General features: G+C 43.6%; 1 protein-coding gene across 1 annotated transcript in view; it reads left to right on the plus strand.

The window, feature by feature from the left end:
• Positions 1-12,911, plus strand: part of SMAP2 (small ArfGAP2) — a 31,620-nt gene extending 18,709 nt beyond the window's left edge. Inside the window, exons 2-10 of the mRNA XM_067533686.1 lie at positions 1,713-1,846; positions 3,107-3,192; positions 5,052-5,130; positions 5,706-5,792; positions 6,323-6,404; positions 8,655-8,764; positions 8,899-9,064; positions 10,402-10,721; positions 11,734-12,911. Of these exons, the coding sequence (XP_067389787.1) occupies positions 1,713-1,846; positions 3,107-3,192; positions 5,052-5,130; positions 5,706-5,792; positions 6,323-6,404; positions 8,655-8,764; positions 8,899-9,064; positions 10,402-10,721; positions 11,734-11,859 (1,190 nt within the window). The 3' untranslated portion in view covers positions 11,860-12,911. The remainder of the gene's footprint in view (positions 1-1,712; positions 1,847-3,106; positions 3,193-5,051; positions 5,131-5,705; positions 5,793-6,322; positions 6,405-8,654; positions 8,765-8,898; positions 9,065-10,401; positions 10,722-11,733) is intronic.
• Positions 12,912-21,031: the final 8,120 nt, after the last annotated feature.

Genomic DNA, 21,031 nt, shown 5'->3' on the forward strand with positions numbered 1-21,031 from the left:
TGGTATGTAGCATAGCTCTGCTTGGCCAGAGAGAGTAGAATTTTGCAAACTTTTCTTTAAAGAGCAAGTAAAATACCTGATTTTGTGTTGCATCCGTCATTTTGATATAGGCCAGGCAAATGAACTTTTTATGATTGGTAGCCCTAAATTTGTTTGTCACGTTGTAGCTTTCTTGGTCTCAAGATATTAGAGAGATAAGGTGGGTGAAGAAATATCTTTCATTGGACAAACTTCTGTTGGTCAGAAAGTTTCTAAAAGTGTACAATTCCCCTTATTGCCTTTTACCTATTACTGTTTTTCTTGAGCATGTGTTATTACCAAGTACATGGGTATCTATTCTAATTGCTCAAATGCACACCTGCATCAGCTGATGGATCACCTTTTTTTGGCCTACCACCCCTTGATATTGTGCATGAATTTACATTGCATGAGGTACAGGTTGCAAAGCAAACTAGCTGTAGCCTAGCTGGGTTATTGTGAATATTCAGCAGGCCTTTGGAACTCTGCCCAACTCAGTCTGTGGATTTTGGAGAACGAGCTACGCTCAGCAGTGGAAGGTTATTTCCAGAGTTGTTCATATCTTGAAACTGGCCTGATCGCTTCGTGTTGGTGGTGATAGTCAGAAGCTTCAAAAGCTAATCTTTCTTGAGGGGAGTTGGGATGGGAATGGTAGTGTGAATGCCACCTGCTGGTGATGAGTAGAAGTCCATGAAGCTCTGTATTTCACTTGGCAATGCATCTCCATGCTTATTTCACATACAGATTAATGTTCTAGTTTACAATGAGTGAAATTAAATTTGTAAAACTTTCCCTTGTTTTTTCCCAGCATGACCTCCCTTCTTTCAAACCTTGGAGCTCTCCTATCTGTTAAAAGCTGTATGTTAACCTTGCATCTAAAATCAAAACTGTCTAAAGACTGAAGAGTAAACTGTGTATCGACTTCTCTCAGGATCACAACCCTAACTTCCACTCACTCTGCCTAAAGTGGAGAGTCAGTCAGGTTTTTGGAATCAGGAAAAGGAATAAACTGCTGTGCTGTTCTCTTCTACTGTAACCTAAGCAACATGGCTATATCTCATACAATAAATGTGGCTTTTGTTTTTTTTTCCCTCCAGGATTAGAGCGAGACTTATAGTCATGTTCCTTGTCTTAATGTCAAATAACTCAAACGCTAAGTGCTGCTCATCTTTGAGCAGTGGTGTGTGTCTGGCACAGCCTGACACAGAAATCTGACTCTTAGATAACATTGCCAGTAACGTTGACTGTCTCCCTCCATGCTAAATTGAGATTCTGAAACCATTCTCCTTTACTGATTCAATCCAATAAGCGTCTAGTGGCAGACATTAGCTGCTAGATATCTAAAAGGTCACTTAAAAAGAATGGGGGTTAGGCAAAAAGAAGGTCTTGCAGTGCATCCTCTCTGCACCCCTAGGATTACTCTTGTTTCACCTCTAGAGGGTTCTGTTGTGTTACACAAATAACCCAAATTGGAAGGGGAAGGCGGGAACATAAAATATTTGTTCCCAAACACTTATACTTGGACCTGTTTTTAAAGAAAACACTGCTAGTATCTAATCCCAGTTTCCATTTTAGATGAAAATGCAAAATCTTCAATCCACAGTTCACTTGGTGCAGTTTCTCATAAGAGATTGTTCCAGGCAGTGGGGGTTACAAACATGTGCCTGACAGACTCTTTTGATGTCCCTTTGCAGGGCCACGATGGGCCTCCTGGAATATTGGAGTATTCGTTTGTATTCACTGCGCTGGGATCCACCGGAATCTAGGAGTTCATATATCCAGGGTGAAATCTGTCAATCTTGACCAGTGGACACAAGAACAGATACAAGTAAAAACTAAGCTGGACCATATAATCTGAACAGAACTGTTGCTGTAGCAGAATGGGCTTCAGTAAATCTTAAAATACACTTCAAACTGTCTAGGAGAGTCTAGTGGAGAGAGAGTAAAGCCGTAGGAAGACTCAGAAAAATTGACCATTTTTAAAAACTCTGTAGGGAGGAATACACTAATTTTATTTTATGTCTAACTGATTTTAAAATCAGTAGCTTGTAGGGAGTGTGACGAACTTCCCTGAGTAAAGATTAGACCCCAGTTATATTAATGAAACAAGTAACTGCTGAGATAAGCATGCACTTGTCTGGCTTTAGATGAGGCAGACCCAGCCACTACTTTAGGTTGTACAAAAGGGAGATCACAAATTAGCCAAGTCTGGAAGTGCATCTCCTTGCCCTAGCACAAACACAACTGCACGCAGCAGCATGTAGTGTTTGGGGTTGGTCAGTCCTACAGGATGGTAACAGCTGCTGCCATAGAAATCCTCTGCTCAGCCAGCTCTTGTTCTCACTCATAATTGATCATTCTCAAGTCTTATAGCTATTTGCCCTTTATCTGAAAGCTTATTTGTAAGACCTTATCATGCTTTAGCTAGCAAGACTCCCACCCTAGAAAGACTGACTCACATGTAGAACTTAGTCTTGCCTTATCACATGGCATATAGACAACTAAAGAGCAGGAGGCAAGCCAGGCACCACCGTAATATATGGAAGGGTGTAAATGGTGATGAGGGAGAGCTGCATGGGGTGGAACTAGAGCAATGGCATGGGATTAAGGAAGGAGAAGTGTAGGGTTACTATCGGGGGAAACTTTAACAATTAAACTTTGAGTTACAGAATAGTCGCCCAAGGAAAATGGGGACTCTTGGGAATGAAGAATAGTGTACCATAGGGGCCAGTCCTGCAGTGGTCAGGGGACACACTGAATGACTTGGGATTTTCCCTTCTGTACATTCGGAGTATGACATTCCCACAAGGATGAAAACCTCCTTTCTGCACCTCCTGTGTAATGAAGCATCAAACCCATAGGGTCCTCTTGTTGATCAGAAACTTAAGAAGCTCAGTTTATTTAAGTGATGTTGAGATCTCTACCTGTTTGGGTTTTCAGTGTGCCACAAAGAACATGCTTCAAAGATCTGTCTAAAAATATTTGTTTGTTGAACAGAGGAATTTGGAGGGGGGCCTTGCACCATATGTATGTAAGACAGAACTTTCATATGCTGAAACAAATGGCTTAATCTTTTTTTGAATTGCAGTGTATGCAAGAGATGGGAAACAGAAAGGCAAATCGTCTCTATGAAGCCTATCTGCCAGAGACCTTCAGGCGGCCTCAGACAGACCAGCATCCTTTCTTTCACTGCTACTTGGGGATATAGGAGACGTAGCAACAAGATGAAAAGCCTCCATACAAGGAGGGCAACTGCTAACCTTTGTGCTTGAATGTCAGCCATGAAAACAGATTCCTAGCTAGGCACCCCCTGTGCAGTGCTTCAGATTTGTTGTTACTGTCTTCAGTGGAAGAGCTTTCAGTGGGCCTTCCTAAGCTCTGTGGAGTATAAGAATTAAGCGAAGCCAGTCTGTTACAACTTGAAGCCCTTGCATGGGATATGCACTGTCAGTTCGCTAACAAATTGAAGGGCTGTCTTTCAAAAGCACTGAGCACTCTCAGATCCTATGGAAGTTGGTGGGAGCTGCAAGCGTTTAGCACCTTTTGAAAATAAGGCTGTAAACATTTTAAATGTATAGAAGGTCTCCTAGACGGCAGGTGCATAGTGCTGTAAACTTAGTGAGAAACAGGTCATTGCTCGATGGCCCGTTCGTTCATAATATAAAAAGATACCCTAAGAGCCCTTTCTGCAGTTATGTCTATAGTGCAGCTAGATACCTGCAGCTGACCTGTACCAGCCGACTAAGGCTCAGACTACAGGGCTGTTTCACGGCTGTGTAGATGTCTGGGCTTGGGATCCTGGGCTCTAGGACCCTGCCATGAAACAGCCCCGCCGCCTGAGCCCTGCGAGCCTGAGGCAGCTGGCGCTGGCCAGCTGCGGGTTTTTCTTTGCTGTGTAGACAGACCTTCAGATACATGGGATCCCATATCTCAGAATGACGTGTGTCAATGCAGGACTGTAAAGAATGTATGCACAAGTTACAATGCTGCTAAGTGGCAGTGCTGATAAATATTGATGATCAACTTCCCGAATAGTTACTGTGCTGTTCTCTTAAGGTGCAGTGTGGCCTGTGCTAGTAACTCTGTCCATAACTCCTTTCTGTTTTGCTCATGGTCTTTAGCGAAGCTTCCTGAGCTGTGGCATCTTGCCACAATGGACAAAAAAATGAATGTTTAACTTGCTCTAATGAAAATCTCACCTGAGGAGACCAGGAAAGCCAGTGCCTTGGACTCTGTGGATCCTGGCTAAGAGCTAGTCAGCCATTGCTGTGAAGGAAGATTTGGTATGGAAAAAGATTTGGTGTGAACAAAAACTGTAGCTTGTTAAGTTAGGTCTTAACAATTAGCATATTTTTACTTTTTGTTTGCTTGTAACCATTTCTATCTTTACTCATTATACTGGGTATCACGTAAGCCTCTGACTTTTGTTTAATAAACTTGTTTTACTTTTACTATAAACCAGTCCAGTGCTGTGACTGAAATATGTGTGTGTTAAACACCAGTTAAATTAACGAGCTGCAGTGTATTGACTCTTTAAAGGAGCAGTGAACTTAATATCTTTTGTGACTGTACAGTGAAAGGGGCAGTGCACTGCAGAGAGATGCATCTGAGGAGCTTGGGGGCTAGAGTTCACTGTTAACTTCAAAGCAAGGTTAAGACTGGTAGAGGCTCAGGGAGTTTGCTGGTGAGCAAGGCAGACTGGTGTGGCAGGAAGCCAACACAGTCTAATCTCCGGCAAAGCTGACTCTTGTTGAGGCAGAGAGATAAGTGGCTCACAGCTCTGGGTATCCCTGGCAGTGTTTTATATAATTTCAGTAAACTAGTAAGAATTTCATCCACTCACTTCAGGAGTATATTTAGTGTTGACAAGCTTGACACTAACTTTAAAGGAACAAAAATAAAATTACTGTTGTTAGAGAACGTCCTTAAACTATCATTATTTTGTTGTCACAAAGTGATTTGGTAGGCTTATTTAATGTGTTTATGTGCAGCTTCCACTTTTGAGTTGTTCGTCCTTAACCAGCCTCTTGCAGAGCCGTGGAGGGCTTTATCAGAGACAAATATGAAAAGAAGAAATACATGGACCGAAGTCTTGACATCAGTGCATTTAGGGTTAGTCTCTAGTTCCTAAGAACTTGTGTGGAAGACAAATCATAAGCTTGTAAACGCTGCCCTGATATCTTTGTCTTATCCTATATTAACTTGTCATCATAAAATTGTCTCTATCATCAACTGACCAATGTTACAGGACTTGTTCTTGCCTTATTCCTCAACCTTCCACTGAGCAAACTGTATTTTCAATATGGTCAGACTTTTTGGAAGTATTTCTCTTTTGTGTTGAGAATTGCTTTAATTATTTGGATAGAGGTCCATTCTCCAAGAGCAGGGACTATCTCATAGCCATTCTACAGTTGTATTCTGTTACAGATCTAAATTACCATGTGTACACATGGCAAAACTAGTTTTAAACTATTAACCAAGGCACTGGGGAAAAATTGGTTGCTGGGTAAGGGGATGTGTTTATACCCCAAACTAGTTATCCAGTGAGCTGCTACTTTTCATGTTGGTAAAAGGGCAGTTCAGTACAACTTGTTTGGGAAAACTAGAGGTCTGTTTTTTATTTTAAATTTCCTCCAGTGCCTGTGGCATGAGCTTTGACCCTCATGTCTGTTTGGTTCTTTGTACAGAAAGAAAAAGATGATAAATGGAAAAGGAATAGTGAGTCAGCATCAGAAAAGAAACTGGAACCCATTATCTTTGAGAAAGTGAAAATGGTAAGGCAAAAAGTACTGTCATGGATCAATTGTAAAGTTCTTATCTGGAAAGATACAGGTGTTGTCGAGTGTAGTACAAGTACAGCTTACTGTGGAAACATGAGTTTTTTCTGGTCTCTTTTCCTATTAAGAAGTTAACGTACTGAATCATGCTGGGGTTCTGTATATTCCAGTAACTTGTCTACAGTAGTGATCAATACCAGGTGCTTAAAGTGGTGTTCATCCTTCCCCACAATTTATGGACATCTCTGAATCCCAGTTGCCGTTCCTATGTGTTCTCCAAACCTGGGATGTTCTTTTATCTCCTCTTCCCCATTCCCGTCTTGTCATGCTTTATTTAGTGACTATAGCCCAGCATTGATACCTTAGAACCCTAATTTCACAGGAAGAAACGAGTCCTTTTGTGACACTTCATTTCCAAATAAAGGCTGCTCATCTCTCCTGGATCAGCTTACTTAGCTCAAAACATTGAAATCCTTGTTTGTATCATTCCTCTCCACACTTCACTTGTTTCTCTCTCTACATTTTAGCCTCAAAAGAAAGATGAAATGCAGCCACCAAGAAAAAGTCCCCCTAAATCTACTGAACCTGTAATGGACCTGCTAGGACTTGGTAAGAGCATGTTTAAAGCATGTTACTACTATCTGAAAAGTATTGTAGTTTAGAATGGTCTTAAAAGTGGTGGATTGTAGGTAGATGGCGGCTGCTAAAGCTCAGAACCCTCTGGATATTTATTAACGTAAGCAGGCAATCTAAATTACTCTTTTCTCTCTCAAAAAACAAAAGAAAAACCAACAGAACCTTTTTGGAAGTAAATAGCTGAATGGCCTCTGGGATTGAGGATGCCTGCTTGCTTCTTTGAATATATTCTGTCTCTCTGGATTAGGGCATCCTTAAAGTTCAACTTCTCTCACCCTTCCCTAGGGTGAAGGGAACTTTCTAACTGGAAAGTCAGACATAACTATGATGCAGGAAGGGTCGCTTGGATTTTTAAGCTCTTCTTAAAGGTACTTGCAAGTATGCATTCTAATATCTCAAAATGCTTCAAATTATAGTTATGGAACTGCTGAAACGCAGTCTTCTCTGAGCATGCGGCAACTATCCCAGGGTGGATTGATTCAAATCATGATTACAATCTGATTTAAATCACTTAACTGGAAACTGATTAAAATCATCAGTTGTAATCTTGTTTTGCATTTGCACTTCAGTTGTTTTCTTAAAAAGAGACTGATTCCCCTTGGATGATAACCATTCAAACTTGTTGAATTCACTGAATTCATTGTTTTATCAGTGAATTAGTCAGTGAACTAAATGAACTAAAATGAAGAAAATACTCTGTACCTGCAGAAGAGGCTACTTCTGTCAAAAGCTGGCTTAGCAAACTCTGGTTTCAGTTGCTTAGCCAGTGACTTCTACCAGTTCAGTGGTTTGACTTCCTTCAAAACTTCAGCAGCAAACATGCTTAAATATTTTTATGTAAATGATTTTAATAACTAATGTAAGTTTAGACCTTAATATAGGTTGTCGTAATTTTCCATTTAAATTTAAATATTTTATTTTAAAAGGAAACTCTATTTAGCTTAAATTAAAAAATGCTATTTAAATCCTTTTAATTCAGCATGATCATTTAGCATGCTGTATTACAATGGGGAAGGATTTCAGCTTTGGACAATGGGGCAAACTTCCTATTCTTATTCTAATATACCTTTATGGATATATAAGTTCATACAGAATAAAGAGGATCTGGCTTTTTAATGATATCTGACCCAACCACATGCTGGTGTTCAGTTTATTAGCAAGGGAAGGATGAAGACCTGAGGTCAACCCTGTGAATACTTTCTTAAAGCAGGTAGTTGCAGGGTTGTGCTGAATGCATATTTCCTGTGGTGTTGAGGGCAGTCAGTGCACAAACATTTTAAACATCAATCCTATTCTAGATGTCCTCTCTTGTGCCTATTGTTTGGCGCATGGATGTAGCCTTTAGCTTTCCAAACAGTTTGATTCTTTAGGGTTCTAAATACAAATGAAACTAAACAAGTCAACTTTATATCCCACGGGTATAACCCTCCCTGCAAAACTTTATTCCAGTAACAATATACCACCTAAAACTGAGCTCGTATGGCCCTAGACACTAGCAGAGTACTCCTGCTCTTGCTGTTTGATGCACTACTCTACTGTAGTTGAGGTTCTACAAAAAGTTTGCAGGTCACCTTTGAACTGTTTTGGCACTCCTGCCAGCATAAGAGTCTCACACAGTGGCAAACTGTAGTGCTACAGATCCATGCTTCAGTGATTCCTAATGAAGGTTAGGGACAGAATGTTCTGCTGAATGCTGCAGATGTTGCTTTGTGAAGTGCTTTGAATAGAAACATGAATTCTAGTAAGATTTTTAGTGTTTGTTTATCACTGCACGTGAATGATGGAAATGTAATTCCCAAGAGTAGCTCAAGCAAAGCCCTCCAGTGCACCTAATGCAGCTCCAGCATAGCACTTGATATTTTAGGAGAAATATGCATGTGCTGTCCTCTGCACAACATCTGTGCTATGGTCTAGCAGCATAAAGTGTAGCAGTCATCTGCTTCCACCTGCTCGGATTGCTTTGAGTTTCATGCCTCAGCATACAGCTGTGTTCTTTTTATACTGAAAGGAAATTTACTATAAGCCGCACTGGGTGGGGAACCAAAGCAAAGAACCAAGCAGTGTACTTCAGCCAAAGCAGCTTGGGTCACTTCAGGCTCAACCTTAATCTGCAGTCAGTCACTGCACATGGCAGCTCATTTGGTGGTCCACACGCCACCTTGGCAGGCAGGCAGGCTGGCTGGCTGGCTAGCCATATTAGCCATTTAATCTTTTCTCTTTCAGATGCTCCTGTGACAAGCACTGTATCAAATGGCAGACCCAGCAGCAGTTTGGAGAAGGATCTGGATCTCTTTGGTTCTGTGGAATCTAACTTGCTGTCTGATTCCAGGAAGGTGAGTAGTGTGTATAGTAATAGACTTCTCCAAACGTAGCTAGGTACTGAAATTAAGAAGGGAGAAGGCCTGCATGTTTTCATCCTCCCTGTACACAAAGATGAGTCTGTCACTGTTGTCTCTTTTCCTCCCAGATCACTGGCTCTATGCCAACAGCTGGAAGTGCTGGGTCTGTTCCTGAAAACCTGAACCTGTTTCCTGAGCCAGGAAGCAAAGTGGAGGAGGTGGGAAAGAAACAGCTCTCTAAAGACTCCATCCTTTCCCTGTATGGTTCTCAGACACCTCAGATGCCTGCGCAAGGTACTGTACATCACGGGGGAGGGAGGAAGCGAGTTAAAAGCTTTATGCCACTGATCAGGATGTCCTGAGAGCATTAAACTGATAGATCTGAATTGCTTCTAGTGCAACCTTCTTGGATTAATGTGAGGCCTGTCACAATAGGGTAGGTCTTCCTTGAGGAATTGCTTTTTGATCTGGAGTATCAAATGTACAATCTTTGGACTGGCTGTCCAGATTCTAAGCTGTCATTTTTAAAATACAAATCTTCTAGCCGCCATGGTTGTGAAGAAAACGTTCCAAGTGTGAGCCAATGCAGTGATATCGTCAGTCAGCTTCGAGTGTGGGCTCCTCAGAGGGTCAATTCTACGTCAGCGCCAGCATTAACTATTTACTCGCTGCTCCTTTTAGTGAATGGAATTGTAAAGGGCATGAGGGATGCCCACCAGGAGGTGGGAATTGGGAGGGAAGAGTCACAAAGGAAGGAGGGAAAGAAACCGAGGCAGATAGGACAGGAGCTTTAAAGAGGAGCATATTTCTCACTGATCCCTGAATGGGATAATAAGGTCCTGAATAATCCAATAACCCAAAGTTTAGTTCCTGCATACAGGCCAGATTCTATCCTTGATCTCTGTGCAAACTTCCCATTGACATTGTTCAGTTCTGCTGTGGATCAAGAGTAATATGTAGACCTACTTATACCCAGTCCATGGGCAATAATTACAGTGGAATTCTGCCCTCTTCTCTGAGTGGGTCTGATGCCCCTATTTTTGATATGGGTATTTAAAAATCTCTTGTGATGTTTCCTTGCTCTAGCAAGTGACATCGCTGTGGAGCAACAATAGTGACTTGCCACTGCAATTCTAGGACCTTAAGAGTAAGCAAGAAGAGCCTCTATGTCCACAAATGCCTCTTCCTCTCCTGAGCATTTCTTGCATCTGCTAGTCCAAGTTGTCCATCCAATTTTGCATGCTTCAGTACCCCCTCATCAGAACTGCCAGTCTCCTGGCGGAGGACAGGATACATTTGGATCCAGTTGATGCTGTGCCCTCCTGCTCAGGAATCAGTGATCTGAGGTACTTGACCCAGGGATTGAATGTACTATGTCTACATTGCTTGTGTTCAGCTTGGGGAGTAATGGAGCAGAACTAAACTCCGGTTTGCAGAGCACTAGCACTAGGCCAGCATGGTTTCTTTTAAAAGGACTTATTTCAGTTATTGCAATTCCAAATAAGCATGTGGCAATTCTGCTCAACTACCATTTAGACAAGGCATGTGTCGGCCAAATCCAGGTTTCCTAAAAATGAGTGTTATGGGTGTATCTTTTTCCCTTTGCCACTTACCACCTTGTCCTTTTCCAGGAGCAGTGTTCATGGCTCCAGCTCAGATGCCATATCCTGCAGCATACCCGGGCTTTCCGGGGGTAGCCCCACCCAGCAGCATGATTGGAGGCTTGATGGCCCCACCGGTAGGAATGATGGCCCAACCAGGAGCTGCGGGGATGGTGACCCCCATGGCGATCCCGGCTGGATACGTGGGAGGCATGCAGACAGCTGTGCTTGGTGTCCCCAATGGGATGATGGCAGCGCAGCAGGCGGGGTATGTTGCCGGCGTGGCAGCGGTACCACAGCCAGTGTACGGTGTGCAGCCTGCTCAGCAGCTTCAGTGGAACATTGCTCAGGTGAGAGGGATTTGTTCCTCCTCGTGACCCAAAGGGGCTTCAGTACATGTGTAATACTTGCCTTTCATCCAGGACTCTTAGAATTAGCTTCATATCTGTAAAGCATTTTATTAGCCCCTGGAAGGTGGGTGCCCTCTTGAAGGTGAGCAGACTGAGGGCTGGGAAGGCTAAGACTTGCAGAGCCAGGAGTTTTGCTGCCCGAGCCCCATTCTGTTCACTTGACACTTCCTCCGTAGCCGCCTCCTAGCTTTCTCTGTGCTGGTTCAAACCCTAAAACCATGGTGCAGGTGGGTAGAACACCACACACCAGAGCCGGCCTAGAAGCAAACCTCAGAACGGAAAGAAATGTGCTCCAGGCCAGAGCTCTGCAGTTCAGCTCAGGGCTGGAATGGGGGAAGTTGCCTGAGCAGACGGAGTTGCTGCCATTGGAAAGCTTGCACCACACTCACCTGTGCTATACTGGCAGCTCGGCAGCCCTGAGATTTATTCCATGATTACCAGTTCACCCAGGACTCCAAATGAATCTCCCTGCATGCTTGCACTCTAAGCTCCAAGGCCTATGTTACTTCTGACTTCATTATAAGTTGGCAGGACATGCTGGGAAAACGTGTGTTTTTCAGTCTGATTCTAATTAATTTGTATGCAACACTCAGGCCTCAGGATACCCTAGGAAATGAGACTGCTGCCTAGTCTTTGGCCTTGCCTTCTAGCAAAATATATTCGATTGAGCTGTCACGTCTTAGTGCAGTCTCTCACCGTAGACAGCTGTCAAGCAGCAAGCAAGCAGCAGACTGGTTACACTGCTTCCCCCTGTGGGGCTTGGATCCAGCAAAGCACTCCAGCATGTGCTTAACGTGAAGTCTGTGCTGTAGTCCCATAGCAGTCAATAGGACTATACCATGTGCTGAACTTCAAGCACGTACCAAGTGCTTTCCTGAGCTGGGGCCTAGATTTTTTTCTGTGGTGTCTTAGAACAGTTCCTCTGACCCGGCTTGTCTCCTTTCCTCCTCAGATGACCCAGCAGATGGCTGGGATGAATTTTTTTGGAACTAATGGCATGACGGGATATGGACAGTCAATGGGTGGAGGAAGTGCCCAAGGAACCGATCAAGCCCTCAGCACTCAGATGTGGAAATAACCCGCTTCCCTCCCCCGCAGCCCTCTTCCCCCCACCAATTTTATGACCACTTTTTTGCCTTCTCTTCTGTTTTAAAACTGCTCCATGAGACATTCAGGGTTTATTACTGGCTCTGTTCAGCCTGAACCTTTGTTTTCCCCGTAACTGGGACCCACCTCTTCCTTGTCACTGTCAAAACCACAGGGAAACCTCAGTGACCAGAACACCACTTCCAGCTCTTTTGTATTCAGCATAGTGAACTGCAAATGCTCTTGGAGACATGGTCTCCCCTTGGCACGCTCAGCTCCCACTTATGCTTCTGGGGTAATACATGCATTCATAGATAACCTTCTCCTGGGCATCTCAGGGGAGGGATGATTGAGAGAGTTGTGAATTACGTTGTTGTTACTTGGATTTAAAACAAATGGCGGGTTTTTGTTGCTGAGGGAAAGCCCATCTGGTGCTGAGGAACTGGATTTTAACCCAACCCATATCCTACGTCTTGCCACCTCTGTTCTTCTCCTTTGCTGTGGAGTTCTTTGCAGCTGAGGCCTCACTGTGCTTGGCTAATCAGTCTTCATTGGAACCAAAGTCATGTTGAAGGCCCCTCCTGTGAACAAGCAGGATTCACGCACTATGTTTGGAGTGTACCGTTTGCACTTCTTCAGAGTGGATTTTTCTGTCTAATCTGTGGTGTTGATGTAATTTAAAACAAACCAAAAACATTGTTTTTAAATAACTAACCAATATAATTAATTTATAGAAGGCCAAGCGCCTATCACAAGTCTTTCTTACACTTTTAAAATGGCCATGGCATCCTAATTCATACTTTTCATATCTTTGTTTTGTTCTTGTGTACTCCCCATCCCCAGCTCTCTCTTGACATTCTGATACCTGCGCATAGAAGGGGAGCTGGGGGGGGGGGCAGGTTTCTCTTATCCTTCTCAGCCCCCTCACTAGCCAACATACTGTTGAAAGATTTCATTGGCGTGAGCAAAAAAGCGAGACATACCTGGTTTACTTTATCCTGTGTATATGTAAATTCCTTAATAAAATATTGCAGTGAAATGTCAGTCGACTTCATGTTCTTGTTTGCGCTTAAATATTTCATTTGGAATCTGTCAAATCACGAGTGCTCCAATGAGTTAATCACTTCTGGGGATGGGTTCAGATCCTTAATCAAATGAGTTTGTTATCCTTTTAGTCCACAGTGGGAACACGTCCACCTTATTAGACTAGAACACTAATGTACTGCTTATCTGGCCCAGGATTCTAAGGGCTTGTCTGTATAAAAAGTTGCACTAGTTTAAAGAAAAGTGACTTACAAATCATCTCTAGTTCATACAGGGTTTGCACCAGATTAACTAAAATTCATCTAATCTCAGCTGTGTATAGAAAGACAAGTAAAACTTGAACACTACACACAGTACAGTTCTGCTCTCACTGCCATACAGCGGTATTAACTGTCAGGGTTATAATGCTGTAACCAGATCCTCTACATTTTAAAAAAAATATTTTAATGAATCCCAAAGAATCTGGTTTCCCACAATTCAAGAATGGACAAATTTAGGAGATCTTTGTTGCATCTCTGCTCAGTTTGTCAACTGTGCTACTACATGTCTTTTTGCAGATGGACTTGACAAACTGAATTTGCAGAATTTGTCTTATATTTTTGCTGGTATGTCATTTTTAGAGTCCTGGATAATGCATGCACTCCTACTGAGATAGAATGTCCCAGAGCAAGGACCCTTGTAGGAAAACATCTTGAACTAATATTTTTTTATGAAACTGGGAGAAGGCAAGAAGTTAAACTCCCTGCACCTAGGAAGTGGCAGGTGGAGAATGTGATGTGAAATCCTCCACTTTGGTCAGCAGTTGCTGCTTCTGTATTTAATCAGCTGCACATAAATACAGCATATACACTAGAGATAGGCTGTTTCTACAGAATCAGGGCTGGCACAGAGCCTGTTGTGCTGATAGTATAAGGTGCATGGAAAAGAGAATTAAAGAGGAGGTAAGTATGTAAAATGTAGTGAAGGAAAACTTCCTTTATCCTGTAGTACAAGAACTAAAGGGTCACCTCAACTAAAAAGCATAATGGATATGAAAGGAAATACTTCTCTGGGACTGAATGATATGGGCAAATACCTTGGTAGGAATATGTCGCTATCCTAGATAAGATAACTTTGAGTGGCTTCAGTTCTCAATCAGCAGGGCGCTCCCTGAACATTGGCTGGGTGAGGAAGAAATCTACCTCATCTATGATTCTATGATTCTATACTGTCAGCCAGTTGCATATGGTCTCTTTCCCACTCCTCTAAAGTGCTCTCTGCCATTGCTCTTGGGAGGTGAATGGCATACCAGGGCTGGCAGTGCATTTCCTTTTCCTCTGAACCATGGCCATTAAGTCTGTACATCAAACAATAGCGACCCGTTCAAAAACGGCAATAACAAATCCATACTTGAGTATCAAAACTGAGCATTTTTTCCCAGTCTTGCAGAATTCATCTCACTTGTGAACCTAGCAAATAGCCTCAAATGTGTGGTTTGAGGTCCAAGGGTAAGAGCGTTTCCTAAAAGAACTGTTCCGCAGCCCAGAGGTAGGTGAATCAAGCAGTTTTCAAACTGGCTTTAATCATCTTTACTTGCTGCCCAAATACTGTACATGCAGGTACAAGCCAATGAATATGAACATTTCATTTTTTGTTTCTTCTTGGAAAATTGGCTAAGAATATTTTACAAAAGAACGTGCACCCTCCCATCCATCAGTCCTGCTGCATATAAACCACAAAAATACAAGAGTTTTACATTAGGAAAGACCACACACATAGAAAACATTACATAGCACAGGTATAAAATTCCCATTTGCTTTTTTTAATCTATTCCCTTTCTTGAGTACCCATCACATGCCCATCCCCTTGTCTTGAACAATGGAACTGGGGTTAAAATAATCAGTAATTCATCCCCTTCTGTGACTATTTATTTTAATACAAAGTTGCTGTGTTAGTTTGTGAATCTGTCATTAAGACCAAGCTTATTTCAAAACTATAAAACCAACAAGGGACTGAGTAATTTAGTGAAGACCCTGCAAATATGTTTTCTAATCTTCTGATTTTAGAAAATGAGTTCTTCCCTATTAAAATAAAGCCATCCTAGTGCCCAAGAGGTGCAGTAGGTTCTGTTACAGCCGGCAGACCTGCTCTGACTTTCAGCAGAAAAATGGGGGTTGCTAAATACAGTGGATGCCCTTTGCACCATCAAGATGCCTGTTGCTTTTAAAAAGCTTCGGGAATGTTCTTAAATCATGGCTAATAGGAATTTGGCAGGTCTAGCATCTCTTAAACCGCTCCCCTTTGTTACTGTACTGAGTTCGGTGTTTGGGCTTTCCTTATGGAATGCTCATATTGGTGTCCAGGATCCAAGCCATCTGTTAGAACAGGTGCAGGCTAGGTTTAGATAACCTGAATGTAAGGGGGCACTGATTCACCCTATACCTCTATAAACCAACTGACAGCGCTTCACCTACTTAAACAACAAAAGCTTGTTTTTGTTTTCAACTTCCTTAGGCAATAACTGGCTGGAAAAGCCGGGCGCTTGGTGTCAGAGTGCTTCCTATCGGTCAAAAATCTTCAGGAACTGCCCAAGAGATCGCTTCATTTTTGGACCCCACAATGAAAACACTCCTTGGGGCCAGCGTGCGCTATTGGCTCTTTGAATCGCCGTCCCTTGCTTTTTAAATTAAGAGCCCAGCCCAAATAATATGGATGGTCTATATGGCTGCAAACTGAGTGGGGGGGGAAACTAACTAGGAGCTGAAAGTGAAGGTGGGATTTTTCCAAAAGCATCTCACAGCTTAGCAATGTGGGTCCCATTGGTGCTCCTGTGCGATGTAGGCCCTGATCCTGAAAGGTGCCTAATGCCCATAAATCTCAATGGAGTTGGGTGCCTAAATACCTTTGGTGGATCTGGGCCTTAGATGCTTCTGAACCCCACCCTCTTACTTAAAATAGCCAAACTTCAAAGCCTGACTTTAATTCTGCACCAGGGCGAAGAGGTCACTCTATCGACCATTCTCCCTGGAGACAGGTTTTTATAGTAGAGCTATAAACTCCTGCCATTAATGACAGACTCTTGGGTGGTGGGCACTGCTGCAGTGCCCTGGGTGCTTTGTTATAGTCCATGTCTGTTTGAAGCGGGGAGTAGGACAACACAATGGGGGAAATTTATTTAGCTTTAACTGCATGAAAAGGTCAAGCCCTTTAAGAAAACAAGGCCACCAACATCAAAGTGCTAACGTTCGCAAGGCGTTCGATGCCAGAATACCTGGCCTGCTCAATTACAGGGGGGGGTAGTGCAGTTACAACCAGAGAAAATAAGATGCCATCTCCAGCATCAGAAAACATTGCTTCAAGATCCTTGCTATAAACATTAGGACAAAATCCTTCTTTCTAGCAAGTGCTAGGAAGACTTGTCAATATCCAGTATATTAACGATCATCCCTTTAGAAAGGACGGGTCATTTACTAACACACATCTCAGTAAAACCCCTTTTACGTGCTTCTGGGGCTTTCTCTTTTCATCTGCACTTAATGCAAATGCTGCAGTGAAGGAGGAGATCCCAACAGAGCCCTCGCTTCTCAATGGCTGCTTAAGTGCCTTCAACTTACACATTGGAGACGTACTGACTTCACTGCTGGCTCTTTTTAAAATAAAAGCTAAGGAACTCGTTAGGCAGGGAAGCGGTATTTCTCTAATGTCCTTGTGTGCCAAGTTAAGCAGCAGTCATCTGGGTAAGATACAGGGTTAGCCACACCTTTTAGAGATGCCAGGACAGGTGAAAGAGAGAACTTAAAGCCAACTTTGCAGTGATGGAGTACTATCTAGCTGAATTCTAACAAGCCAGAAAACCTTACTGCTTCTTGCATCACTTACCATTTAGCTCAGAAATCGCCAGCCAGTTTGATAATCAAAGCAGGGACCAGATCTACTACGAGCAAGGACTGGAGCCGATGTGTTAATGACGTCCCCGCATGACCACCCTTCGACATAAACATTTAAAATAAAAAGCCCATCCATGCTACAATACAGTGCACTAAACTCTGGTTATAAAAACATGAGGTATACCAATGATCTGAGCTCTGGAAGGGTAGACAGCCTGCACTAGTCATTGGGTTTTGTGGGTGTAGCCAAAATGGGAGTTGTTTGTTTGGGGTGGTCTACACTGGAAATTTACATCGGCATAGCTATATCTCTCGTGTGAAAAATTCACACCCCTGAGATATGTAGCTAGGTTGGCCTAACCCCTGCTGTAGACAGAGCTAGAAGAATGGAAGAATTCTTCTGCTACCACCTCTTGGTGAGGTGGATTAACTGCAGCGACAGGAGACCCTTTCCCATCGGCATAGGTCACGTCTCCACTGAAGCACTACAGCTGTGTGATGCTACTGTTACCTTCCTGGCTCCAGGGACGTACACTAGACAAGATGACCGAGGGTTTTTGTTTTTGAAAAGACATGACAGTTTTATCCAAACTAACAGTGAGACTAACATTTAATTTAAGTGACGAAACTTTCCCTCCGGTCTCAGATCTCGCCTTAAGAACCTGCCTTTCCAAATCTTGGGGCCAGGCTGATGATTAGTGTAACTGATTTCATGGAGAACTGTTATGTAAAACAGAATCTTAAACATCCACACCTAACACAACTTCTGTTTTACCCTGTGTGGAGAGGGTTCTAATTTCAGGTCTCTGCCATACCGGTTTTCATTTCCTAGCCGCCACAAACGCTTCCAAATTAAGTTTAGAGCAGATTCCCCTCTCCCCAGCTTTCCTACAATCTGTCAAACTTTTCTAGCACATCAACAGTTCTCGAACAACTGCTTTGGTCCCCCTAGTGCTACTCCCTGTGCTTGAAACGGGATGCGCTCCAGCTGAACCCGCTGTTAAGGAAGGAGGTTCACCATTGCCGGTGCATGTCTTTCTGCAGAAGGCGTCATTTATGTTTGGAATTCAGCCATGAAGCATGGTGGCTGAATGTTGTTTAACCCTTCAAATGCTGGTATCTTCCAGCACAGTTAAATGCCTTCCTTAGAGGAAGTGTATGGGTGTTTATGCTCCACCAATCTGCAAAAGGTTGACGCGAGGTCTGTGAGAGTCAACTGGAGGTGGATTATTTAAGATGGAGCAATAAAGCCAGTGCTGTTTCACTAGATGGCCGTATGCCATTCAAGGCACTTGTCTGTGTCAGCGTAGGCCAACATCCATTTCATGAATACAAAGGTATTTATAAGTGCATTAGAAAAAACACACACATGCTGTGGCTTTCAGTCAAGTCAACTCGATGCTAAAACCAATCAATTTTCCAAGACGCTGAGCAGAATGGGAGGCCTCTTATCAGCAAAGGTCACCCAGACCCGATTCCTTTGGCCAATGACTTCTTTCTGGTCTTTGAAAACCAATCCGCTTCAAACACGGAAGTGTGCCTGAGGTGCCATGTTTCGTTACCCATGTCAGAGTGGGGGCTGAGAGCTGGAGTAGATGGTTGTATAGGAAGCACTTTTTCTAATCTCAGCTGTCCATGGCTTTTTCCTGGTACAACTTCATGGATTTAGAAACCCAGCTGCCGAACAGCTGGATGCCCTCCCCAAATTCTCCATTACCTTTCAGCAACCCATGAAGTTGACAGGACCGTGATTGCTGTCAGGCCATCCCTCCCTGTTTGCTACTGCCTTATGTACCGGGTATGCTGGACAAAAATCACTTGCTACTGTCCCATGCACTGAGTATATGTTTTCGGACGTACTGCTGTTTTAAAGAACCTTCACAGCATGTCCCAGCAGCAGTGGGTGAGCCAGTGCCCATCCTTACCTCTAGTTGTGTTTTCCTTCTACTAGTTCAGTTGCCTTCAGATCCCTAGCACAGAATCTTGCCTTTTCAGTGTAATAATGAGTGAGGCTGCGTGAAATGTGTGCAGCAAAAGCTGAAGCTGCATGAAAAGTTACATGTTTGGTTGCAAGCTCAGAGCAGGGCCCAACATTTGTGGGAATGCTTCTGGCTAACCTGGGGCTAATTTCCAGTCAGACTCCGGGAAAGTTTCAGTCCATATCCAAATTTGGCAGAGTAGGCCTATCACTAGCTTCCAAAAATTTAGAGTTATGCACCAAGACCGTGCAGTGTTCCCCCCATGTTACATGGCTATACCAGGTTGTGCTTGGACTGCATAGCAAGTGTTTCGATCTGGACCTCAAGGGGAAACACTTTGGGCCAAGCTCATCCTTGAAACTCCACCAGGAGGTCTGGGGCTGGATTCTCCTCTCACTTGCACTAATGTAGCCCCACTGACTTACTCCTGGTGTATGTGAGCTCAGAATTAAGTCCTAAATATCTACTGTACAATCCTCACGGCTGGCTTCCCCTTTTTTTTTTTTTTTTTTTTTGCATCGGCACCGGGTAGGAACAGATTAAAACTGTCTGCAAACACCTTCATCTTGTCAGCAGTCCCCCCTGGGGCAGTGGAGTCGTGCGGGTGGAATGGGTCTGAGGTTCCTTTCCTGATAGAAGAAATGATGGGGAGAGAGTGTGATGCGTAACTGACGAGTGATGTCCACAGCCAGCCATCGCAAACCACGTAACAGACAAGAAATGCCCTTCTGCAGAAGAACATTTCCTCCCCCCCACCCCCTTCTGCTGTTCTCCATTCGGTCTTTTGTGGCGGGTAGAAAAGCAGCTCGGCCTGAGGGTTTTCCTGTCTGAGTGAGGGGAAACGCCAGATGCTGGATCTCGTGCATAAGAAAATAAAAAGGAGCTGACATCACAGTGTAAACATGGTAACTTGAGTATTGTCTTTTGTTTTGCAGCCCAAAGTAAAACTCGCCCCCTCTCCCCACAAGCCCCCCAGCGTCAATATGGAGCCAGTGGGCTGGGCATGCAATGCGGAGAGCAAAGCAATGAAAGCTCTGATGGGACTTCAGTTTGCCTAGAGGCTGATGGCAGCCATCTGAAGACCTTGGCACGGTGGCTTTGCCATGCCAACCCATCGCGGGAAGCGGAAGGAATCATTCCCTCGAACCCCTGTGCTTTGCTTTTCAGATTTACTGCCTAGTCGCCAGACTTCAGTTTATACTGAAAAGGAATCCGGGCGGAATTTGTTCTGATTTTAGCTGCGCTGTTATCCTCCACAGCATAATAATAAATAGTAAACCCCAAACACACTAGAGTTGCAAGCATGTCCTTCAGTTCTTTTGTCGTGGTGCTGGATTTTCCACAGATCAACATGAGTTGGTTTGTCCAACGACTGCTTACGTGAGGGTGCTGGGCCGTGTAGGAGACCACAGGCTTTTGTATGCTCTTGCGGATATACAACCCCAATTGTCTCTTTGTTCTAGGTGGCCCTGGCGTACTAGCCTGGAAAAAGTCTCTGCAGGCTTCCCCACCTTATCTTGAGCAAAGTATTGTGCTAAGAGAGTTGCTGCTTGGGGTGAAGTCGACACACCCCTTACATTGGTTCTTAAAAAGAAAGGGCTGGGTTTTGTTTGTTTGTAAAGCTATGGTACTAACTCAGAAATTTACAGACAGCATGATGTGTGCTAGGGGGAAGGGAAAGAACCTGCTTACTTTAGTCCAAATTAATGAGTAAGCATCTACCAAACTTTCATGCTTTGTTCAAGATTGGTCTCCCAATGCTCAACCCAACTCACACTCAGCTCAACTTCCAACTCAAATCAGACCTGCTAATTTGACCAGTAAAGAAAGGCTGGGGTGTCCTTTTTTTCTTCTGAAACGGAGTCGCCAAAGCAAAAGCAGAGATGACGTTAGTCTGAAGGAGAAGATCACTCCCTTGAAAGCTTGTCGTCTTCAGACACCTGCCCTCCAACGTATTCAACAATCGAGCACTCGGGAGCAAGGAAACGGAGTCCAGCCAGTCAACATGGACATCAAGTAACAGCATCATGCTCTGGAAGGAACCTAAAGGGATGTCATCACCTTCTTTCAGTTCCAGTAAACCGGGCACAAAATGGGCTTCCTCAAATAATCCACTCCAGCTCTAAGGTAAAACCGTACAGTAAACCAGCCTTTAAGTGTGAACTTGGAAATCAGTGTGTATTGCTTGTACTGAACAGTCACTCCATCCACCACAGCAGACCAGGCTCTGGTTCCTTGGGAGAAAAACCATGAGATACTGGGGAGCAAACAGACC

The sequence above is a fragment of the Emydura macquarii genome, unplaced genomic scaffold (assembly GCF_026122565.2).
Source record: "Emydura macquarii macquarii isolate MOO-44397 ecotype Brisbane River unplaced genomic scaffold, CSIRO-AGI_Emac_v2 contig_3348, whole genome shotgun sequence".
Lineage (NCBI taxonomy): Eukaryota > Metazoa > Chordata > Testudines > Chelidae > Emydura > Emydura macquarii.